This window comes from Oryctolagus cuniculus, chromosome 16 (genome assembly GCF_051225735.1).
Source record: "Oryctolagus cuniculus isolate XC-2025 breed Fujian yellow rabbit chromosome 16, ASM5122573v1, whole genome shotgun sequence".
Classification (NCBI taxonomy): Eukaryota; Metazoa; Chordata; class Mammalia; order Lagomorpha; family Leporidae; genus Oryctolagus; species Oryctolagus cuniculus.
In genome coordinates, this window is record NC_142882.1 from 59240911 (window position 1) to 59260370 (window position 19460).

At 39.8% G+C, this 19460-nt stretch overlaps 1 protein-coding gene across 6 annotated transcripts in view; it reads left to right on the forward strand.

Moving 5' to 3' along the window:
* Positions 1-19460, forward strand: part of ITPRID1 (ITPR interacting domain containing 1) — a 129504-nt gene that overhangs the window by 96430 nt on the left and 13614 nt on the right. For all 6 annotated transcript variants that reach the window (XR_016222594.1, XM_089315473.1, XM_089315474.1 and 3 more), the window contains one exon: positions 18998-19080. Coding sequence is in view for 5 of the 6 variants with exons in the window: in XM_089315473.1 (XP_089171599.1) it covers positions 18998-19080 (83 nt within the window). In the remaining variant the exon portion in view is untranslated. The remainder of the gene's footprint in view (positions 1-18997; positions 19081-19460) is intronic.

The following is a 19460-nucleotide window of genomic DNA, read 5'->3' on the forward strand; positions in this document are numbered from 1 at the left end:
AATTTCTCCCATTCAGTTGGTTGCCTCTTCACTTTACTGAGTTTCTTCTGCAGTACGGAAGCTTCTCAGTTTGATGTAATCCCATTTGTCAATTTTGGCTTTGAATGACTGTGCTTCTGCAATCTTGCAAGAAGTCTTTGCTTATGCCATTGTCTTGCAGGGTTTCCCCAATGTTCTCTAATAATTTGATGGTATCAGGTCATAGATTTGGGTCTTTGATCCATTTGGAGTGGATTTTTGTGTAAGGTGTAAGGTGGGACTCTTGCTTCATATTTTCCCATGTGGAGATCCTGTTTTCCCAGCACCACTTGTTGAAGAGGCTGTCCTGGCTCCTGGGGTTAATTTGAGCTCCTTTGTCAAAGATAAGTTGGTTATAGATGCATTAATTAATTTCTGCAGCTTCTATTCTGTTCCGTTCATCTGCCCATCTGTTTTTTTGCCAGTACCAGGCTGTACCAGGCTGTTTTGATTATAACTGCCCTGAAGTATGTCTTGAAATCTGATATTATGATACCTCTGGTTTAGTTGTTTTGTTTGTTTGTTTGTTTGTTTGTTTTCGCCTGGCTGAATGCAGGGCAGAATGCGGGCCACGGCTTGAGGAGAGGCCCACGGTCAGGACACCAGGCCTGGCCGCACTGGGCTTGATCTGCGTCTCGCCCTTCCCAGGGCATGCAGGACCCCGCATGCCCCAGGTGGCTGGCTCGTGGAGCCACCCTGGCACTCCAAACGGGCCACAAATCCTACCTAGAGGCTGAGGCCGGCCTCTGGAGGCCTCAGGAACACACCTGCGGGCACGAGCGAGCCCAAAACCTTCTCTTCAGGAAGATCTGGACCCACGCGCTCTGGTTTAGTTTTTATTGTACAAAATTGCTTTAGTTATTCAGGGTCTCTTGTGCTTTCATATGAATTTCAGCATAATTTTTTTCTACATCTGAGAAGAATGTGTTTGGTATTTTGATTGGAATCACATTGAATCTGTGAATGGCTTTTGGTAGAATGGACATTTTGATATCAGTTTTTCCAATCCATGAACCTAGAAAATATTTTTCATTTTTGTGTGTTTGTCTTCTATTTCTTTCTTTAATGTTTTGTAAGGCTCATTGTGGAAATCTTTATCATCCTTGGTTAAATTTATTCCAAGTTATTTAATTCTTTTTGTAGCTATTGTGAATGGAGTTGATTATAGTTCTTTCTCAGCCATGGTATTGTCTGTGTACACAAAGGCCAATTATTTTTGTGTGTTGATTTTATATTCTGCCACTTTACCAAATTCTTTTATGAGTTTCAATAGTCTCTTAATGAAGTCTTTTGGATCCCTTATATATAGGATCTTGTCATCTGCAATGGGATAGTTTGACTTCCTCCTTCTCAATTTGTATCCCTTTGATTTCTTTTTCTTGCCTAATGACTCTGGCTAAAACTTCCAGGACAATATTGAATTGTAATGGTGAGTGTGGGCATCCTTGTCTGGTTCTGGATCTTAGTTGGAATGATTCCAACTTTTCCCCATTCAATAGGATGCTGGTAGCTGGTGCTGCAGCTCACTAGGCTAATCCTCCACCTGCAGCACCAATACTTCAGGTTCTAGTCCTGGTTGGGATGCCAGATTCTGTCCCAGTCGCTCCTCTTCCAGTCCAGCTCTCTGCTGTGGCCCGGGAAGGCAGTGGAGGATGGCCCAAGTTCTTATGATCCTGCACCCACATGGGAGAGCAGGAGGAAGCACCTGGCTCCTGGCTTCAGATTGGCACAGCGCGCTGGCCATAGCAACCATTTGGGGGGTGAACCATCAGAAGGAAGACCTTTCTCTCTGTCTCTCTCTCTCATTGTATAACTCTGCCTGTCAAAAAAAAAAAAAAATAGGATGCTGGCTTTGGGTTTGTCATAAATTGCTTTGATTGTGTTGAGGAATGTTCCTTCTATACGCAATTTGCTAAAGGTTTTCATCATGAAAGGATGTCGTATTTTATCAAATAGTGTTTCTGCATCTATTGAGATAATTGTATGGTTTTTTGTTCTTCAGTTTGTTAATGTAATGTATCACAATGATTGATTTGCAAATGTTGAGCCATCCCTGCATACAGGGATAAATCCCACTTTGTCTGAGTGAATGATCTTTTTGATGTATTCTTGGATTCAATTGTCAAGTATTTTGTTGAGAATTTTTGCATCTATGTTGATCAGTGAAACTGATCTATAGCACTCTTTCTCTGTTGTATCTTTTTCTGGTTTAGGAATTAAAGTGATGCTGGCCTCATAGAAGGAGTTTGGGAGAATTCCCTCCCTTTCAATTGTTTGAATAGCTAGAGAAGAATTGTAATTAATTCTTCTTTAAATGTCTGGTCAAATTTAGAAGTGAAGCCATCCAGTCCTGGTCTCTTCTATGTTGGTGTGTGTGTGTGTTGTGTGTGTGTGTGTGGGGGGGGTTCTTTACTACTGATTCAGTCTCCATCTTGGTTACTGGTCTGTTTAGGTTATATGTGTCTTCATGCTCAATTTCTGTAGCTTGTTTGTGTCCAGGATTCTATCCATTTCTTCTATTTTTTTTTTCAATTTGTTTCCATACAGCTCTTTGTAATAATTTCTGATGATTCTTTTTATTTCTGTGGTATCTGTTGTTACATTTCTTTCTTCATCTCTAATTTTATAGATTTGGGACTTCAACCTCTAATTTTTTTGGTCAGTTGGGCCAATGATGTATCAACTTTGTTTATTTTTTCAAAAAAACAGCTCTTTATTTCACTGATTTTTTATTTTATATTTCTTTTTTTACTTTTTTTTTATTCTCTAATTTTAATTATTTTCTCCTACTAATTTGGGGTTTGCTTTGTTATTATTTTTCTAAGTCCTTGAGATGCACTGATAGCTAATCTATTTGGTGTCTTTAGAATTTCTTGATGTAGGCACCAGTTGTTATAAACTTCCTACTTAGCACTGCTTTTGCTTAGTTCATAAGTTTTAATATATTTTATTGGCATCTCCATTCATTTCCAGAAAATTTTTATTTCTCTTTTTGATTTCTTCTATGACCCACTGTTCATTCAGGAGCATGTTCAGCTCCATGGGGTTGCATATGTTCTAGAGATTCTTGAGTTATTGATTTCCAGCTTCATTCCATGGTGGTCAGAAAAGATGCCTGGTATGATTTCAGTTTTTTTTTTTTTTAATTTACTGAGACTTGCTTTATAGCCTATCATTTGGTCTATCCTAGAGAACATCCCATTCACTGGTGAGAAGAATGTTTATCCTGCAACGTGGGATGAATAGTTCTGTAGATATCAGTTAGGTCCATTTGGTCTATGATATCAAATAATTGTTTTTTCTTTGTTGATTTTCTATCTGGTTGAACTGTCCATTGCTGAAAATGGGGTGCTGAAGTCCCCCAGTACAATACTATTGTATTGGAGTCATCATCTGATTTTAGAACAGTCAGTGCTCATTGCTGATACCCACTTCAAAACAATCACTGAGAAACTCTTGGCTCTGTGGCTCTTGTTTATATTCTCCAATTACAACAAACTGGAATGTCCTTTCTTGTTTCCTAGGAGTTAATTGCTGATGTTTTCCATCACTGTTGGCCAAGGACTACAATGATATTTCTTTTTAAGCTATGGGCTATAGGATTGAGTATATAACTTGGTTCAGAATATTTTTATATTAAATTTGTTAAGTAGAATAAAAGTGACTTCTAGAAAATATATATTGGTTAACATAATCCAGAATTTAGTCATTAGAAAATAAAATGCGGTAGGTTTATTAGATATGTCTGATTTCTTTGCACATGGATATGAGACTGTACATATCAGATATTTCATATAAATTCTTTAATAGGAAAATCATGAAGAAAGGGTCGAGTCATATGACCTGAGGCTCAAATGTTTCCACCTTCATGATGAGCATCATAATGTCTACCCATGTTGGCAATTATAAAATTATGATGTCTGCAGAACATCATTGACAATAATGGCAAGCAGTAAATGGGGGCTATTACACTGCTGTTTGGTAGTACTATTGATTCATTTTAAAAGCTAATTGCTATTCTTTTATGCCATTCCTATAGACAAAGATGTGAAGACAGGATAAGTGAGTATCAATGCATAGTCCTCAATGTTCTCTTAAACAAAATGAGACCTTGACTTAAAAATGTAAATCCTTTCCTTGATTCTTATGGGCAAAGTATGTGTAATTACATAGACTTTCATTTTCAGTTATGATAATACCATTACTAGGAATAACTAAGTGACTAATTCAGGGCTCATACGAGTAGCATATCATAGTTCACTGAGAATTTTCTGATTTACTTTTCTCTTAAGAGGCCTGGCTCCTATACAATACTTTGACAATGTTACAAGATTCCTACTCTATATACAAACATGTAAATTGTTGACATTTTCATGAATCATGGTTTGTTATCAACATGTTAATAATGTTATCTTAAAATCATCATGATTTCCAGTTGGATCTCTTTTTTAAATTCAAATAATTGCTAATTTACCTTTTTAGATATATCCTATGTATGGTTTTCCCTTCAGGGCCTATTGTTGAGTATTTAAACATTGATACCTATGACTTTCAGTAATTGAACTTCTTTAAAGAATGATTTATCCATTTGAAAGGCAAAGTGACAGAGGGAAAAAATTTTCCATCCGCTGGTTTACTCCCTAAATGCACATAACAGCAGGGGCTAGGCCAGGATGAAGCCAGGAGCCTGGAACTCTATCTGGGTTTTCCATATGAATGGTAGGGACCCAAGTGCCTCCAAAGTACATTATTAAGATCTGAACCAGAATTGAAGGGGGGACTTGATCCTAGGCCCTCTGACTTGGTAGGTGGGCTTCCTAAGTAGGGCTTTAACCAGTGTGCCACAATGCCTGCTTCTGGGACTTAGATTTTTAACTATAAAGGTATTAGAGTTTGGCTTTGAAACATCCCCACCAGTTGCCTTAGATTGAATTCCCCAAGTATGGACTCTGGGAAGAGCCTTGTTTTAGAGTGACTACTTTATTATCAAGCATACCCATGAAGGACAGTAGGTGAGTGGACAGTAGGACCACACATGAAGGAAGTCATCTGTTCCTTCATTCCTTTCAGTCCTGAGGCACTAGCTTATCTTAGTTTTGAAAACAGCCAGCACCTCAAATCACACAGTAAAGCCTCCAGATCACTCATTCAATGAGTCAGTTTCAATGGCCTTTCTCTGATTTCTTCTGTGCCCAAAGCTGGAAGCAACATGCAGCTTATGCCCAAGTGAAGGAAACAAAGAAAGCAAAAGATAAAACGGCATCAAATTCCTGTGTTGGCAGCATGAGAACATTAGCTTGTGTTTCAAACAATTGTCAGACCCTCAAGGCCTGCTTTTGCCTTAGCAAACTAAGTACTCCATTTATAAAAGTGATTTTAATCTTGGTTATTTGCCATACAGTATGAAATTCCTGGTCATATTCTAATCTGGATGATTGTATCTTCTCTCCCTCAAATCCTCTGTTGCTTATATTCCAGTGATGTTATTCATTCCCATTTAGCATAATGCTGTTGGGCACGTCTAGGAGGTGGTAAAAAGCTGGAGGGAGCTATCCCAGAGGTGGCTGTACATCAGTGGTAGGTGAGCAAGTCCCAGTCTATCAACTTGCTCAATGTTTAAAGTATTTTACAGCTTCCGAAAACAAAACCTGGAGAAGGGGAGAGCCTCTTATTACTCCTTTAACCTCAGTAGATTTGAAGCACTGTGCTAATTAGAATGGAGATAACAGCAACAATTAGGAAGTGGTAGACCTGCGCAGAGAAGGTGACTCATGTAAATGAGTTTCTCAATGGCAAGTGTTTCATTGATAACCTATTACAAAATTCAGCCTTAAATTTTACCTTATCAGAGATACCATGCCACTGTGTACTATGAAGTGTTTCCAAGCTACATAATGGGGTCATTGAAATAATAACCAAATCTCCCCAACAGTTTACTCAAAAGAAAGTGCATATCAGTATAAAATCTCAATCATCTTGATTCTGAGGTAGAAAACAGCATTATGAATATAAAAGCAAAATCATTTTTCAGAGGATACCTGTTGTGATTTTTCTTCTCAGTTATTAGCAAACATTCAAATAAGTCCCTTACCTTCTAATGATTAAATGTTCCAACTTTCAAAATGAAAATCACTATATTCTCTTGTGACTTTTCCACTTATGTTTCTGCCCCTCCCAATACTTTAGGGACAATGCACGCTACCTCAAATGAGTTCAGTAAATTTGGTTGATAAAACGGAGGTAAAATATTTGAAGAATTTTGAATTTCCAGAGAATATTTGACTTCTTAAGATTTGTTTGTAGAGGTACAAATCACAGTAGGAAAAGAAATGAAGTCCTTTTTCTATCTGTAACAAGGGAAATGGTGGCGAAAGACTTTTAGGAACACACACACTTGTTGCCTTTCAAGAAACTGTCAATGCTGTTGGGACATTTCTGGTAGTTGTATCCTCTCTGGAATCCTAAGGAGGCTGAGAAATGCCTGAAACCTGCCTGGCTCACAAACCCTCTTAGAATCTGGTGCCCTCGTGGTGCCCACCAGTGTGATGGGAGCAAGGACCCTGTCAACTGTCACTCATATCAGAGGTATTACCATCTCCTCGAACTTAAGACCACCTTTCTACTTCCAGAATACCCTCTCCCGCCACTACTCAATTTGCTCTCCCCTCCCCAGAATACAGCACCACATAACAAATCATAAAAGCTGTTCATGGGAAAACCCAAAGGGGGGAAAATTCATGTTCTTCCATGGGGGAATCCCTCCCAAGTCCTCTTTAGCTGATGCACAATACTGTTACTGAGAAGGGGCACCTGGCGTTGTCAGCTCTAGGCACTTGAGTCTTTTGATTGAGAAAGGGAATATTTGTTCACTCCTCCATCAGTCCCAAGACAAAATGCCTATGGGGATCCCTTTTCCTTAGAAAAGGAGACAGTGTTGAAAAAAAGCTTTGAGCCAAGAAAAAAGCAGAAAGCCAAGAATGACCAAAGAGATTCCAGAAGCTTCCCTTTCTTAATTAAGTTACACTGTGGAACCCCCAAATTATAGTTGAGTGTTAGGGGTTAATGAGAATTATTTCTAACTTAAGGTTGAGGAAACAAAGCCTTATCAAAGTTAAATATCATGTTTAGGTGTAACCAGCAGCAAGTGCTGGTATCAAACACTCGGCATCACAAACCCAGGTCTCTGTGACAGTAACTGGTATGCTTTGCCTAAATCCCATGCTGCATCTAGAATTTTCAGCTATAGCTTTATATTTGGCTAGAGCATTATTACAAAATGTACACATTTTTAAAAGATTTATTTATTTATTTAAAAGGCATAGTTAGAGACAGAGAGAGGGAGATCTTCAATCTGTTGGTTCATTCCCCAAATGGCCACAATGGCCAGAGCTGCGCATATCTGAAGCCAGGAACCAGGAGTTTCTTTCAGGTCTCTCACATGGGTGCAGGGGCCCAAGTACTTGGACAATGTTCCATTGCTTTCCCAGGTACATTAGCAGGGAGCTGGATCAAAAGTGGAGCAGCTAGGACTCGAATCAGTGCTCGTATGGGGTACCGGCGCCAAAGGTGGCAGTATTATCCACTACGCCACAGTGCTGGCCCCAAAATGTGCACATTTTAAGAAGATGAAATGGTTTATTATGTGTGCATTCCGGAATTTAGCCATACCTAATTACTCATCACCATGTAGCATGTCTGAGACAATCCCTCCCTGCTTTCCTGCCTGATCCCACATTGACCTCTGTCTTCCCACAGTTTCTCAAATACACTCATGTTACCTGTATTCATCAACTGGGCATTTGAAAGCAGATTTAGCCGCCTTCCTTTTGTGTGTCAGTGTGTGCGAGGTACCCTTCCCATGGCTCAGCAAACTAGAGTGGATCATTTGAGCCCACAGACTTACACAGAGGAGGCACTAGGAGGTGGGGGTAGCTGTTACTGCTGTTTTCAGATGATCACATTTCTGGCATTATTAAGTGGAAGGTTTAATGACTAGATTGTAAGCCAACCCCCATGCTTCATGTATGAGGAAAGAAAGGTTGGTGGGGTTACTGGTTTGTCAACAATCATTGGTGACAGATACAGACTCAGACTCTCAGCTATGAATTTTCCATTCTGGTTAGCATTATGACTAGCCAACATGTTTCTAACCTATTCTTCATTTAAATCATATATGTAGAGTTAAGTTCCAGGTAGTTAAATCCACAACTCTGTGGCATTTTGATGGTGGGAATAATATCTGATATCTCTTCAATCCCCAGGATTTACCTCTGTGCCTGGAATATAACAAATAGTCCAAAATATGCATGCAAGAAAACGAAGGATCAGGCAGATTTGTAAACAAAGCATATCTTCCTTGAGCAGTTTAGAAATTAGCGTAAGCTTCCCTTAGAATGTCTTTTTAAAAATGTTTTTCTTTTATATTCTATAAATGCTTAATTGAAATAAAATTATCTCACTTAACATTAAAACAATATATCACATTCAACTGTAGTAAATGTTATATATAAGAGTTCTTATTTATAGATACTTAGTGTTGATAAAAATCTTCAGTAGACTTTGTTAAGACTTTTAAACATCTATGGTTAAATCTGTGATTTTTCTAGTGTTAAATGGAGCCCAAGTTGATTCTAAAATCAAAGAACAGACAGAAGTTCAAGTGGGTTGTAAACTTGGCAAAAACATGTTCTACCAAAAAAATATAAAAGAACTCAGTCTCAAAATCTGTTCCTGTGCATGCATCTTCTGGGTTTCTTTTTTGTTAGAGCAAAGCCCAGGAAAAAATGAATCATAGTATGACATAAAGCAATAGAATATACTTGGGGTGATTAAAGACATGGAAACTGCTTATCTAAAATCAGGCCAACTTTTGAAAACAGCCATTTGAAATAATCCACTTAGTGGCCACAATCATGCTTCAAGTTTGGGTGTGTGACTTGGTGTTCTGCCCAGGATAACATTTTACTTTGCCACCACTAATCTGGTGCTAGTAGATTAAAAGTCAGTTTCTCTAATAAATCTCTGTTTCCATCTTACTATTTAGATTCATGATTGTCCTTTCTGTATTACACTTCCCTTTCCTGCCACGCGTATCACAGAGATGGATCTAACAGCTTAATCTGGTTTTGTTTTTTCCATAATAGTTACTCAGGACTTCTATTTGGAATATATTTAAGCATTTGAATCCAAGCTGTCTTTTATACAGCAGTGAAACTGTGCGCTAAAGGAGGACTTGGTGCTAGGCCTTAGTTTTTAATGTGTCCAAAGATTCTTATTATAGGGTAGATTAATCTTTTTTAGGACAACTGAACATCCTCCGAGTCCATTCTCAGAACATTAGACTACGAATTTCTAAAGAGCAGAGGCAGAATCTTACTCTTATTGTATCCCCTAACCTAGCACGCTGCCTAATATACAGTAAGCACTCAATAGGTGAAATTTGTGGAATGAACAAATAAATATAGCAGGTTTTCTCCTACACAGTGCCTAATCACCTAGTTTTTAAGATTTTATGTCAGTGTTTAGGAGGTATGCCTTATGTGTGTCTAAAACATGTATTTTGGAGAAAGTCTTCTAGGGTATTATTCATTGCTATCAAATTAAATGAAAAGGTACCCTTGGTATTTTCTTTATCATCTATTGTGTTCCTAATATGTAGCTGGTCCACTGCACGGGCTTCAGAGCGGGGCTCTATTTTCAATTCTCTCTATTTCCGCTCTAATGCCTGTAATAGAAGAACCAATCAGTAAACAGTAGTTTTTACAGGAAGGGGTGAGAATATAAAAGATAACTTTTATGAAAATGACTTAGAAGCAGTAAAAGCAGGATTGATGGTATAGAACAAAAACAGTGACATGGAAGACATTATTTACATGGATAACCAAATACAAGTGTATAGCACAGAGATGAAAGTGATTAAAGCTGACATACATGGAAGACAAAGTTCCATTCTGCTGTCCATCCTCCTTCCCAGGTTGGGTGGCTCAAATTTTCTAAAATGATGGATAAACAGTAGACTGGATAAAGAAATTATGAGACATGTACTCTATAGAATACTATACAGCAGTCAAAAACAATGAAACCCGGTCATTTGCAACAAGATGGAGGGATTTGGAAAACATCATGCTGAGTGAATTAAGCCAGTCCCAAAGGGACAAATATCATATGTTCTCCCTGATTGGCGACAACTAACTGAGCACCAAAGGGGAAACTTGTTGAAGTGAAATGGACACTATGAGAAACAGTGACTTGATCAGCTCTTGTCCTGACGGTTGATGTACAATGTAATACTTTATCCATTTTAGTATTTTTTTTTGTTCTAGTACTATTGGTCTCTGTGATTAACACACAATTATTCTTAGGTGTTTAAATTTTAACTGAAAAGTGATCCCTATAGGAATCTGGAAAGCATTATGCTGAGTGAAATGGGCCAGTCCCAAAGGGACAAATATCATATGTTCTCTCTGATCGGTGACAACTAACTGAGCACCAAAAAGGAAACCTGTTAAAGTGAAATGAACACTATGAGAAACGGTGACTTGATCAGCCCTCACCCTGACTGTTGATGAACAACTTAATACGTTATCCCTCTTAATATTTTTGTTTGTTTGTTCTACTCAATACTTTCGGTTGAATATGGTAATCAATACACAGTTATTCTTAGGTGTTGAAACTTAACTGAAAAGTGATCACTGTTAAATATTAGAGTGGGAATAAGAGAGGGAAGAGATGTGCAATTCGGGACATGCTCAAGCTGACTACCTCAAAGGGTAGAGTTAGAAACATACCAGGGGATTCCAATTCAATCCCATTGAGGTGGCATGTACCAATGCCATCTCACTAGTCCCGGTGATCAATTTCTGTTCACAATTGATCATAATGATAGGACTAAGAGCCAAAGGGAGCACACAAACAAGACTAGTGTCTGCAAATACTAGCTGATAGAATACAAAAGGGAGAGAACAATCCAACATGGGAAGTGAGATACACAGCAGACTCAGAATGGCAGATGTCCTAAACAGCACTCTGGCCTCAGAATCAGCATTTAAGGCAGGCAGATCTGGCTGAAAAAGCCCATGAGAGTATTTCAGGCATGGAAAGCCAAAACATTCTGGCAAAAAAAAAAAAAAACAACAAACAAACAAACCCCTACATGAAAGATCTCCGCAAGTGAGATCCCAGTGAAAAGAACAGGTCATCAAAGAAGGAGGTACCTTTCTCTGAAGGGAGGGAGGAGAGAACTTCCACTTTGACTACGACCTTGTCTAAATATGATCAGAGTTGGTGAACTCAAAAGGCTTCCATAGCCTTGGCGACTCATGACAAGAGCCTAGGGTGATTACTGATGCCATAAACAAGAGTGTTAATTTGTTAAGTCAACAACAGGAGTCACTGTGAGCTTACTCCTCATGTAGGATCTCTGTCCTTAATGTGCTGTACATTGTGATTTAATGCTATAACTAGTACTCAAACAGTATTTTTCACTTTGTGTTTCTATGTGATTGCAAACTGTTGAAATCTTTACTTAATATATGCTAAACTGATCTTCTGTATATAAAGAGAATCGAAAATGAATCTTGATGTGAATGGAAGGGGGGAGGGAGAGGGAAAGGGGAGGGTTGCGTGTGGGAGGGAAGTTATGGGAGGGGTGAAGCCATTGTAATCCATAGCTGTACTTTGGAAATTTATATTCATTAAATAAAAGTTAAAAAAAAAACAAAATCATGTCTGCTTAAATACAAGGTTATGGTTGGCCTTTATCAATATACTAGTAAGATGGCAAATACTTTATAACTGTTAACCAATTCTCAATCATTGTTAGCCATTGGTAATGCTGAACTGATGGATTATGTGTCTGAATTCCAGATCAACAGAAAAGACTATTACGGTTTCTTTGTAGTTCCTATTTTCAGAACAAGGAAGATGATTTGTATAAAGCATGCTGCATATTTACTCCATCAATCAATTAAAAAGGTAACAAAATTACAAGCAATAAGACCAAATGCGTATATTCTGAAAATAGTTAGAGATGGAATAAATACATTTAACAAAGAAAAAGTCTCAAGGGTCATTTAAAAATTCTATCCATATTTAAATAAAGAATCAAAAGTTAAAAGAAAAATTAATGGTCAAAAATGCAATAAAAATGCCAATGCAAATAGAAGGAAATAGAAGTTACAATGTTACTATTGTATAGTACAGAATCCAAGAGAAAATACATACAAAAATTATTAAAGGAAGCCAAGGCTAGGATGAGAGGCAGAGGCATAGTCTTTCTCTAAAAAGGAAAATATAAAATAAAAATAGATTGTTTAATTTGACTAACATTAGAAAAGAAGTCTTAAAAATATTGTTAATTCAATAAGTAGAATCCTGGAATATCAATAAGTTGAAGAAATGAGAACTTGTCAAGGAAGTCCATGTTTTAGGTGCTATCCTCAGTGGTTCTGGCTGATCTCTTGTACCATTTTAAGGATGTGCATAACCTGAGTTCCCCAAGCTGCTGAAGGTAATAGAAAAAAAGGAGGAAACTATCCAGGTATTTTCACAGAAGTGGCACAATCATGATCTCAAATTTGAAAATAAAATGCTCACAAACACATGCACGCATATATGTACACGCATGACTTACAGAGAATAATAAGAAAAAATATGTGAAGAGAAGCAGGATATAAATTGCATATGTTATTATTTTACAAACACTTGTATAGATACTCAAAGAAAATAGATTAGAATTATTTCTACATATTCAATCTAGTCATTTACCTGCATGACTTTTTTTCTTATTTCTGGTTTTTAAATTTCCTAAGCTTCTTCTGTATCATGTATTACTTCTCTAATACAGAAAAACAACTAATGATACTAAACCCATCATATTAATAATGACTTGACCCACAGCAAGAAGGGCTTTCAAGGTCATAGATTACAGGGACTTCAGAAAGAAGACTGAAATTATCTTTGACAAAGGGAAACCATGGTACCAAATGAGCTAGATCAAATTTCACAGGGATATAAAGTGAATCATTCATTTAGGTTCCAAAACAATTGTTTCTCAATTTCAAAATAGAGACCAATGTAAATAGAACCCAACATGGGAAACACAACACCTGACTAAACTTACAGAACTTCAGGCTGTGTGAATAGCAGAGAAATATCCAGAAGTAGGGGAAGAGCCTGGCTCCGCTTTCCACACCGGTCAGACTGTATCTCAGCTGCTGACAGTAGCTCTGGGTGCCTGATTTTCCAGGAAACATTGTTAAGCAAGCTTCTTAAAAACTGCAAGATATAAATGGCCTGAAAGCCCTGCCTTTTGAGGCCTGACTTAATGGTTCTCAGGAGATGTAAGCGGAGGGGAAGAGCCTGGAGAACTTAGCAAGCTGTCTTCAGGAAATGAGGTTAGACATGTTCTGTATAACTTCAAGGAGCAGAACTCTGACCAACAAATGGAAAGTGTGAAAATGAATTGGTTCAATATAAAGAAGCTTTTCCTAAAAGATAGAACACAAGTGTGCTCTGACCACACAGGAAAAATCTGCTGTCATCAGAAGTAAATATTAGGTAGATGACCCTCTAGAAGGAATGTTCTAGAAAGAATTCCTGCATTAGCTGGTAGGTGGTACCTTCCTGGCTGGCTTCCAACCTGGGAACTCAGAGGCTGACTGTGGTCCATAGACAGGTTCTGTTTGTCCAAACATTGGAAATTATTTTTTTAAAGATGCCTTTGGGGAGTGACTACTCTCTACAACAGTCAACACTTCTTAGTTGCTTCACTCATGCTCCCTGTCCAGCATTTGCATTTGTGGGTTCCTGAGGTCTCTCCTTAATTAAAAGAGAACGTGCGTCTCTGCCTCCACTTCCCCAGAGAGCTCTCACAGACTGCTCTGTGGTTGAAGATGGGATAGAAATTTGGCAGTGAAATAGGTAGAGTGGAATGGAGTGGACCTGATGAAGATGGTTAGCTTCAAGCAGCCAAGGTTGATATTCCTCTCTTGCTATCACACCTTGAGCGTACCTCACAGCCCTGCCACCACCACTCTTCTTTCTCACTTTCCCCCACTGTTGTTCCAATTCTATAGACTTATTTTCATCCCTGCCTCTATGAAGTCAGATTACTTCAAATGTAAAACTTTCTACTTAGGATTCAGAAACTTTTACTACCAACCCAGCCCACACTAGCAGCCCTCCAGGTTGAATTTCTTGCTAATTGTCGCCTTTCTAGAGGGCCCTTCCTCTCTGTGGTTGGTGTAATACTGCCATCTGGTGGTTCTTCAGATGAAGTGCCTGAGGCAGATAAGTGGTTCCACCCATGTGGGGTAAAATCTAACTTAGGAAGATCCTTGTGTGTGGAAAAAAGTAATTTCTAACTAATACCAAAAACGACAATACCAGAGATTGAGTTGTAACAGATTTTAATAATGGTGTTCTGCGGCAGAAAATAGCATGTGTAATTAGTCTTTTACATATGACAAGCATCTTCATGTGTGTTGTTAGATATCATACTCATCCAAACCCCACACAACTATGCTGTTTTCCCATTCATCCTTCTACCCACAAGTAAAGAAACTCAGAGAAGTTAAATGCCATGCACCAGATCACTCAACTTGCAGTAGGCATGTCAGAATCTGACACATGTCAATCTGGCTCCAAATTTTCTAGATGACTCAGTCATAGATCCTAGTTGGGTTTTAGTTGTACACATGGTAGAGAGGTTAACCCTCCTGAGTTATGGAATATTTGAGGTGGGGGAACCAGGAGTCTGAAGGGGCAATGGCAAAAATCACAGTGGTTAATCTTGGTGGAAGCTTCCATTTTTCTAGCCATTTTGGAACAGGAAGGTTGAGAGTTAAGATCTAGAGAGAGGAAAAGGACTGGTCAGAGCAGGTAGGAAGTCCAGGTCCTAACCTAGAAAAGGAAAGGCTGTAGTTCCCCGGGAAATTCTAGTAGAAGTAGGGTGAATTCAAGTTCTTCCAGTCTTGCCTAGGAACTTGCTTTAGGAGCTATGGAGAGGTTGGTCTGGGTGTGCTGGTACCACTGCCATGACTGTGGCCAAATGCCATGTGCCCTCCCCAAAGCCAATCCCTCCCTCAATATTACATGTTAGGTGGGAGGGTATGGAAGTGACAATGATGCATATTTGTCTACTTGCTTCATTCATGTCTACTTGCATGGCCATCCTGGGCTCATTCTTTGTATCTTTTGATTCCTGCAGTTACAAGGAAGTATTTAGAATTTGGAAACCCAGCCTTTACACATTTATATTCTAGTTACTAAAAAGGTGTTTTATAAGAAAGAAGGATGTTTAGCTTCGTGAAGAAACTAAACCATCTGTAAACTGGCCCACACTTTGTTACCTGAATCAAAGTGATTCCAGTGCGTTCACTTGACTTCTGAAGCAAGCAGAAGACACAGAGCCCGACTCCTGAGAGAATGTTCCGCCATTCGATCTCATCAAAGCCAAGTTCTCAAAGCCAAGTTGTTTCACAAATTCACTCCAGTGAGTTTCAGAGGGTATGTTTGAAGTCAACGCAGAGTGAAAGTTATATCACAAATGTACTGTTTTAGGGGAATTTATCCATCTGTTTTTCAGAGACCCTTTATGCTTCTGGTTGTTTACAGCCAGCTCTCCATGTCCACAGGTTCTGCACCTGTGGATTCAATCCATCACAGATTGAAAATACGCAAAAATGTTCAAAAAAAGCGTGTGCATTGAATATGTACAGAGCTTTTCCCTGTCATGATTCCCTAGACAATACAGTTTAACAACTATTTACATAGCACTTACATGGGATTGGGTATCATAAGTAATCTACAGATGACTGAAAGTATTGAGGAGGGTTGCCAATGGTATGCCATTGTAGTTAAGGGATGTGAGCACTGCTGGATTTGGTATCCATGCAGGGGGAGGGGTACAGCTCCTGGAACCATTTCCATCACTCCCCCCTCCCTAGCTGTTATAGGATGACTGTGTTTCTGTTTAGACCCGACTAACATGAACCAGCCAGCACATGGACCAAAGGGCTCTAACAGATCATGTTTTTCTAGGGTTCTAACACAATATCACCCAGACATTGTACAAAGGGGAATAGCAACCACTGTACAGAAGCTTATGTTCCAGAATATGAATGACAGAGCCTCCATAGAAAGTTGACGTACAAGTGAGTGATGTACTGTGAGTCTTCCACACTTACTTTGTGGTGCAGATCTTGCACCGGGACACATAGGAGAACAATAGACCCCACTGTATGTTGTCTCCATCTGTCGAGCTGTCCCACAGTTAACTGATGTGGTTTTCATGAAATTCTTTTTTTTCTTAAGTGTTTAATTCGGGATAGTTTCCAAGGCAACATCTTCAATTTCACTAATATTTTCTTCTTCATTCTCTCATCAGCTGTGAACTGTATCCAGTGTTAATTTTGTCTGATACATTGTAGTTTTCATCTGTGGAAGTTCAGTGTTTCTTTTTTAATATCTTGCATTATATCCACTTGGTATACATAAATTTCCCCTTTTGAACATATGGAATATACTTATAACAAGACTTTTAGCATCCTTGTTCAATAGTTCTAGCATTTGTGTCCATTCTCGGTTTCAACTGGTTATCTTTCTCCTCCCGATGGGCCCCATTTTCCTGTTTCTCTTTGTGCTTGGTATCTTTTGTGAGATTCCAAACTGAGTTTTCCCTTATGGATACTAAATAGTATTGCATTCCTATAAACATTATAGAGCTTGGGATTGGAACACAGATGAATTCCTTGGAAACACTGATTATCTCAGGTCATGTTTTTAAGACTTAGTGGGTGGAGCTATTGCTAAGATTAAGTATTCTCACCTACCCCTCCACCTCCATCCCAATGCCCTGTGAACTGAGTTTTTCCATCTTCCTTGTGAGTGCATGCCCTGGAGGCTCTGGGGGAGTGCTGGGCAGTGTCCTCTGATCCATTCAGGTAGGTCTTTCCCCTCCCCATTTGTGCTGGTCTGGGAACTGTCTCAAGGCAGAAAGTTGGGTGATCACAAGGTTTGTGTCTTGTGTGCCAGGCTCTCAGGGATTGTTGTTGTTAGCTGTCAAATTCCATTGCCCCAACCATTTATTCACATATTTTGTCCAGTTTTTCAAATGGAAAAGTCTCATCTCTATTACTCACATTTGCCATAAGTACAGTGTCCTTTAAGTCTATGATTGCCAAATATTTTCTGTACTTTATGTTTAATTTTGTAATATGAGGCAACAGCTAGGTAAAAGTCATTATCTGAACATTTTGCTCAATGTTGTGCTTGAAGTTCCTCAGTCTTTCTAGGATATGGCAATAAATTTTTGCTTTCTAATTTTTAGCCTGTAATTTTGCTTGAGGCTGAAGTTGAAAATATGAAGCTTATTTTTAATTTATTTGAGAAGCAGAGAATGCTTCCATCCACTGGCTCACTTGCAAGATGCCACAGCTCTCCAACCAAAGCTGAGAGCTGAGAACTCAATCCAGTTCCTCTCCACAGGCGGCAGGAACTCAACCAGTTGAGCCATCACCAGTGTCTCCCAGCGTCTGTGTTGGCAGGAAGCTGGAGTCAGGAGCCAGAGCCAGGAATTAACCCCCAGAACTCCAATGTGGGATGTGGACATACTAACCATCACTCTAAATGCCTGACCCACATAGGATTTTTAATTCAACAAAGTTAAGCTTATTTCTCTTCACTTTGAGCTCAAGGTAAGATAGCTGGTGTTGGACTTGATGGACCAACTGTGAGACTGTCTTCTCTTGCTGTCTTTGCTCGCGTACATGGTGGTAAAGACTGGTGGGTGGAGGTGGAGGAGGCAGTCCTCCAGGGAGGTGGTGCTGCTGCCCTTGTGAGTGGAGCTGTCCTCCCAGGCTGGCTCTAGAACACCCGCATCTTTTCCCCCTTTGAACTCTTCAGCTGCTCACTCAAGCAAAGGTAGTGAATCCCTATTTCTCATCAGGTACCAGATGCCCAATCGTTACACCCAACAACAAGCAGACCCACACCCATGCTTTCCTCCAGGATCAACATGACTCCTGCCTCTGCCCCTTGTGCTCACAGGAGGAGGCATTCCAGTCTCCCCTGCTCCCACTGGCTGCCCTCTCCTAGCCTGCCCTGTGAGGTAGCGGGAGTGTGTATTAAAGGGGGAGAGTTTCCATCACTTCATCTTGAGCCGGAGACTCTAGTAGCTGCCTGTTGTGTCCTGGAGCCCCCCACCCAGGGACATATGGCTATCAGAAGCCACAGAGAGATTTAGAATTCCAAGCTGCTCATGTCTGTAAGGTCATCACCTTCCCACACTTGACATTGTGCTTTGTCTACCTGCCCCAGCCGTCTGAGACAGAGTAGCAGCCTTAACATAGGCATGGAGTTGTGGTCATACAGAGTCCAGCTGAAGACAGGAAGGGGTTCTTTTCCGAATTTTGGTAAAAAGAGACTATATAGAGAGATACATGCACACATGCATTTCAATACTGTTTTATTGGTGTGGCCTATGACGTTGACATGTGCTGCCTCTTCTGGATCATCTTTCCCTTGGTAAAGAGTTTTCTCCCTACCATATTAGGATTTTGTTTTAGGAGACATTATTTCTTCTTCCTTGTGTTTCAGGCTTTACTCTTTGGGAAACCAGAGGTGCAGTTCTACACAAACAGTGACTTGATCAGCTCTTGTCCTGACGGTTGATGTACAACGTAATACTTTATCCATTTTAGTTATTTTTTTTTTGTTCTAGTACCATTGGTTGAACTCTGTAATTAACACACAATTATTCTTAGGTGTTTAAATTTTAACTGAAAAGTGATCCCTGTTAGGAATTTGGAAAACTCTGAAAATTGAGAACAAAATGGTTTGGGTTCCTTCTTTGGTTTAGACTTCTACACAGCGAGCATTTTGGAGGGTCTCTGGCATGCCAGGCACATGAGGGTTGGATCCCACTCCTGTGGGCAGCATGTCTCCACTTTAGTAACCTCAGGCTGCTTTCTTTCTGCAGGTGTCTGGGTGGGCAGAGCGAACAGCTGTCAGTCTGACAGCAGTGGGTTCCTGGAGGAGCCACCGGAACCACTACCCCTGCAGGTAACAAAGGTTGGAATAGGGCCCTCAGTGCTCACCCCACCTGCCCCTTTTCAGCCTTACCAACCACCCAGCCTCCCGACCCTCACCCCAGCTCTCAGGAGGATGGCTAAGTTTCAGTACCTACCAGTCCTAGAAGGGCTGAGCTGGTACATAGCATGCAAATCCAGGTGCAGAGCAAGCAGAGGGCCAGTAGACAGGAGGCCCTGAGCCCAGCCTTGCTATCCCTTTGATTTTCCTTTGACTTTTCTCAACAAAGGAAGTGGAGCTTTGTGGGGAGGTGGCCCAAGGCAAAGCAAGACGCTGATATAAACCCTGCCTGTGACCCTCATCTCCCAACTCCTGGGTTGATGGTAACGATAAGGAAAGAAAAACCCCTATGC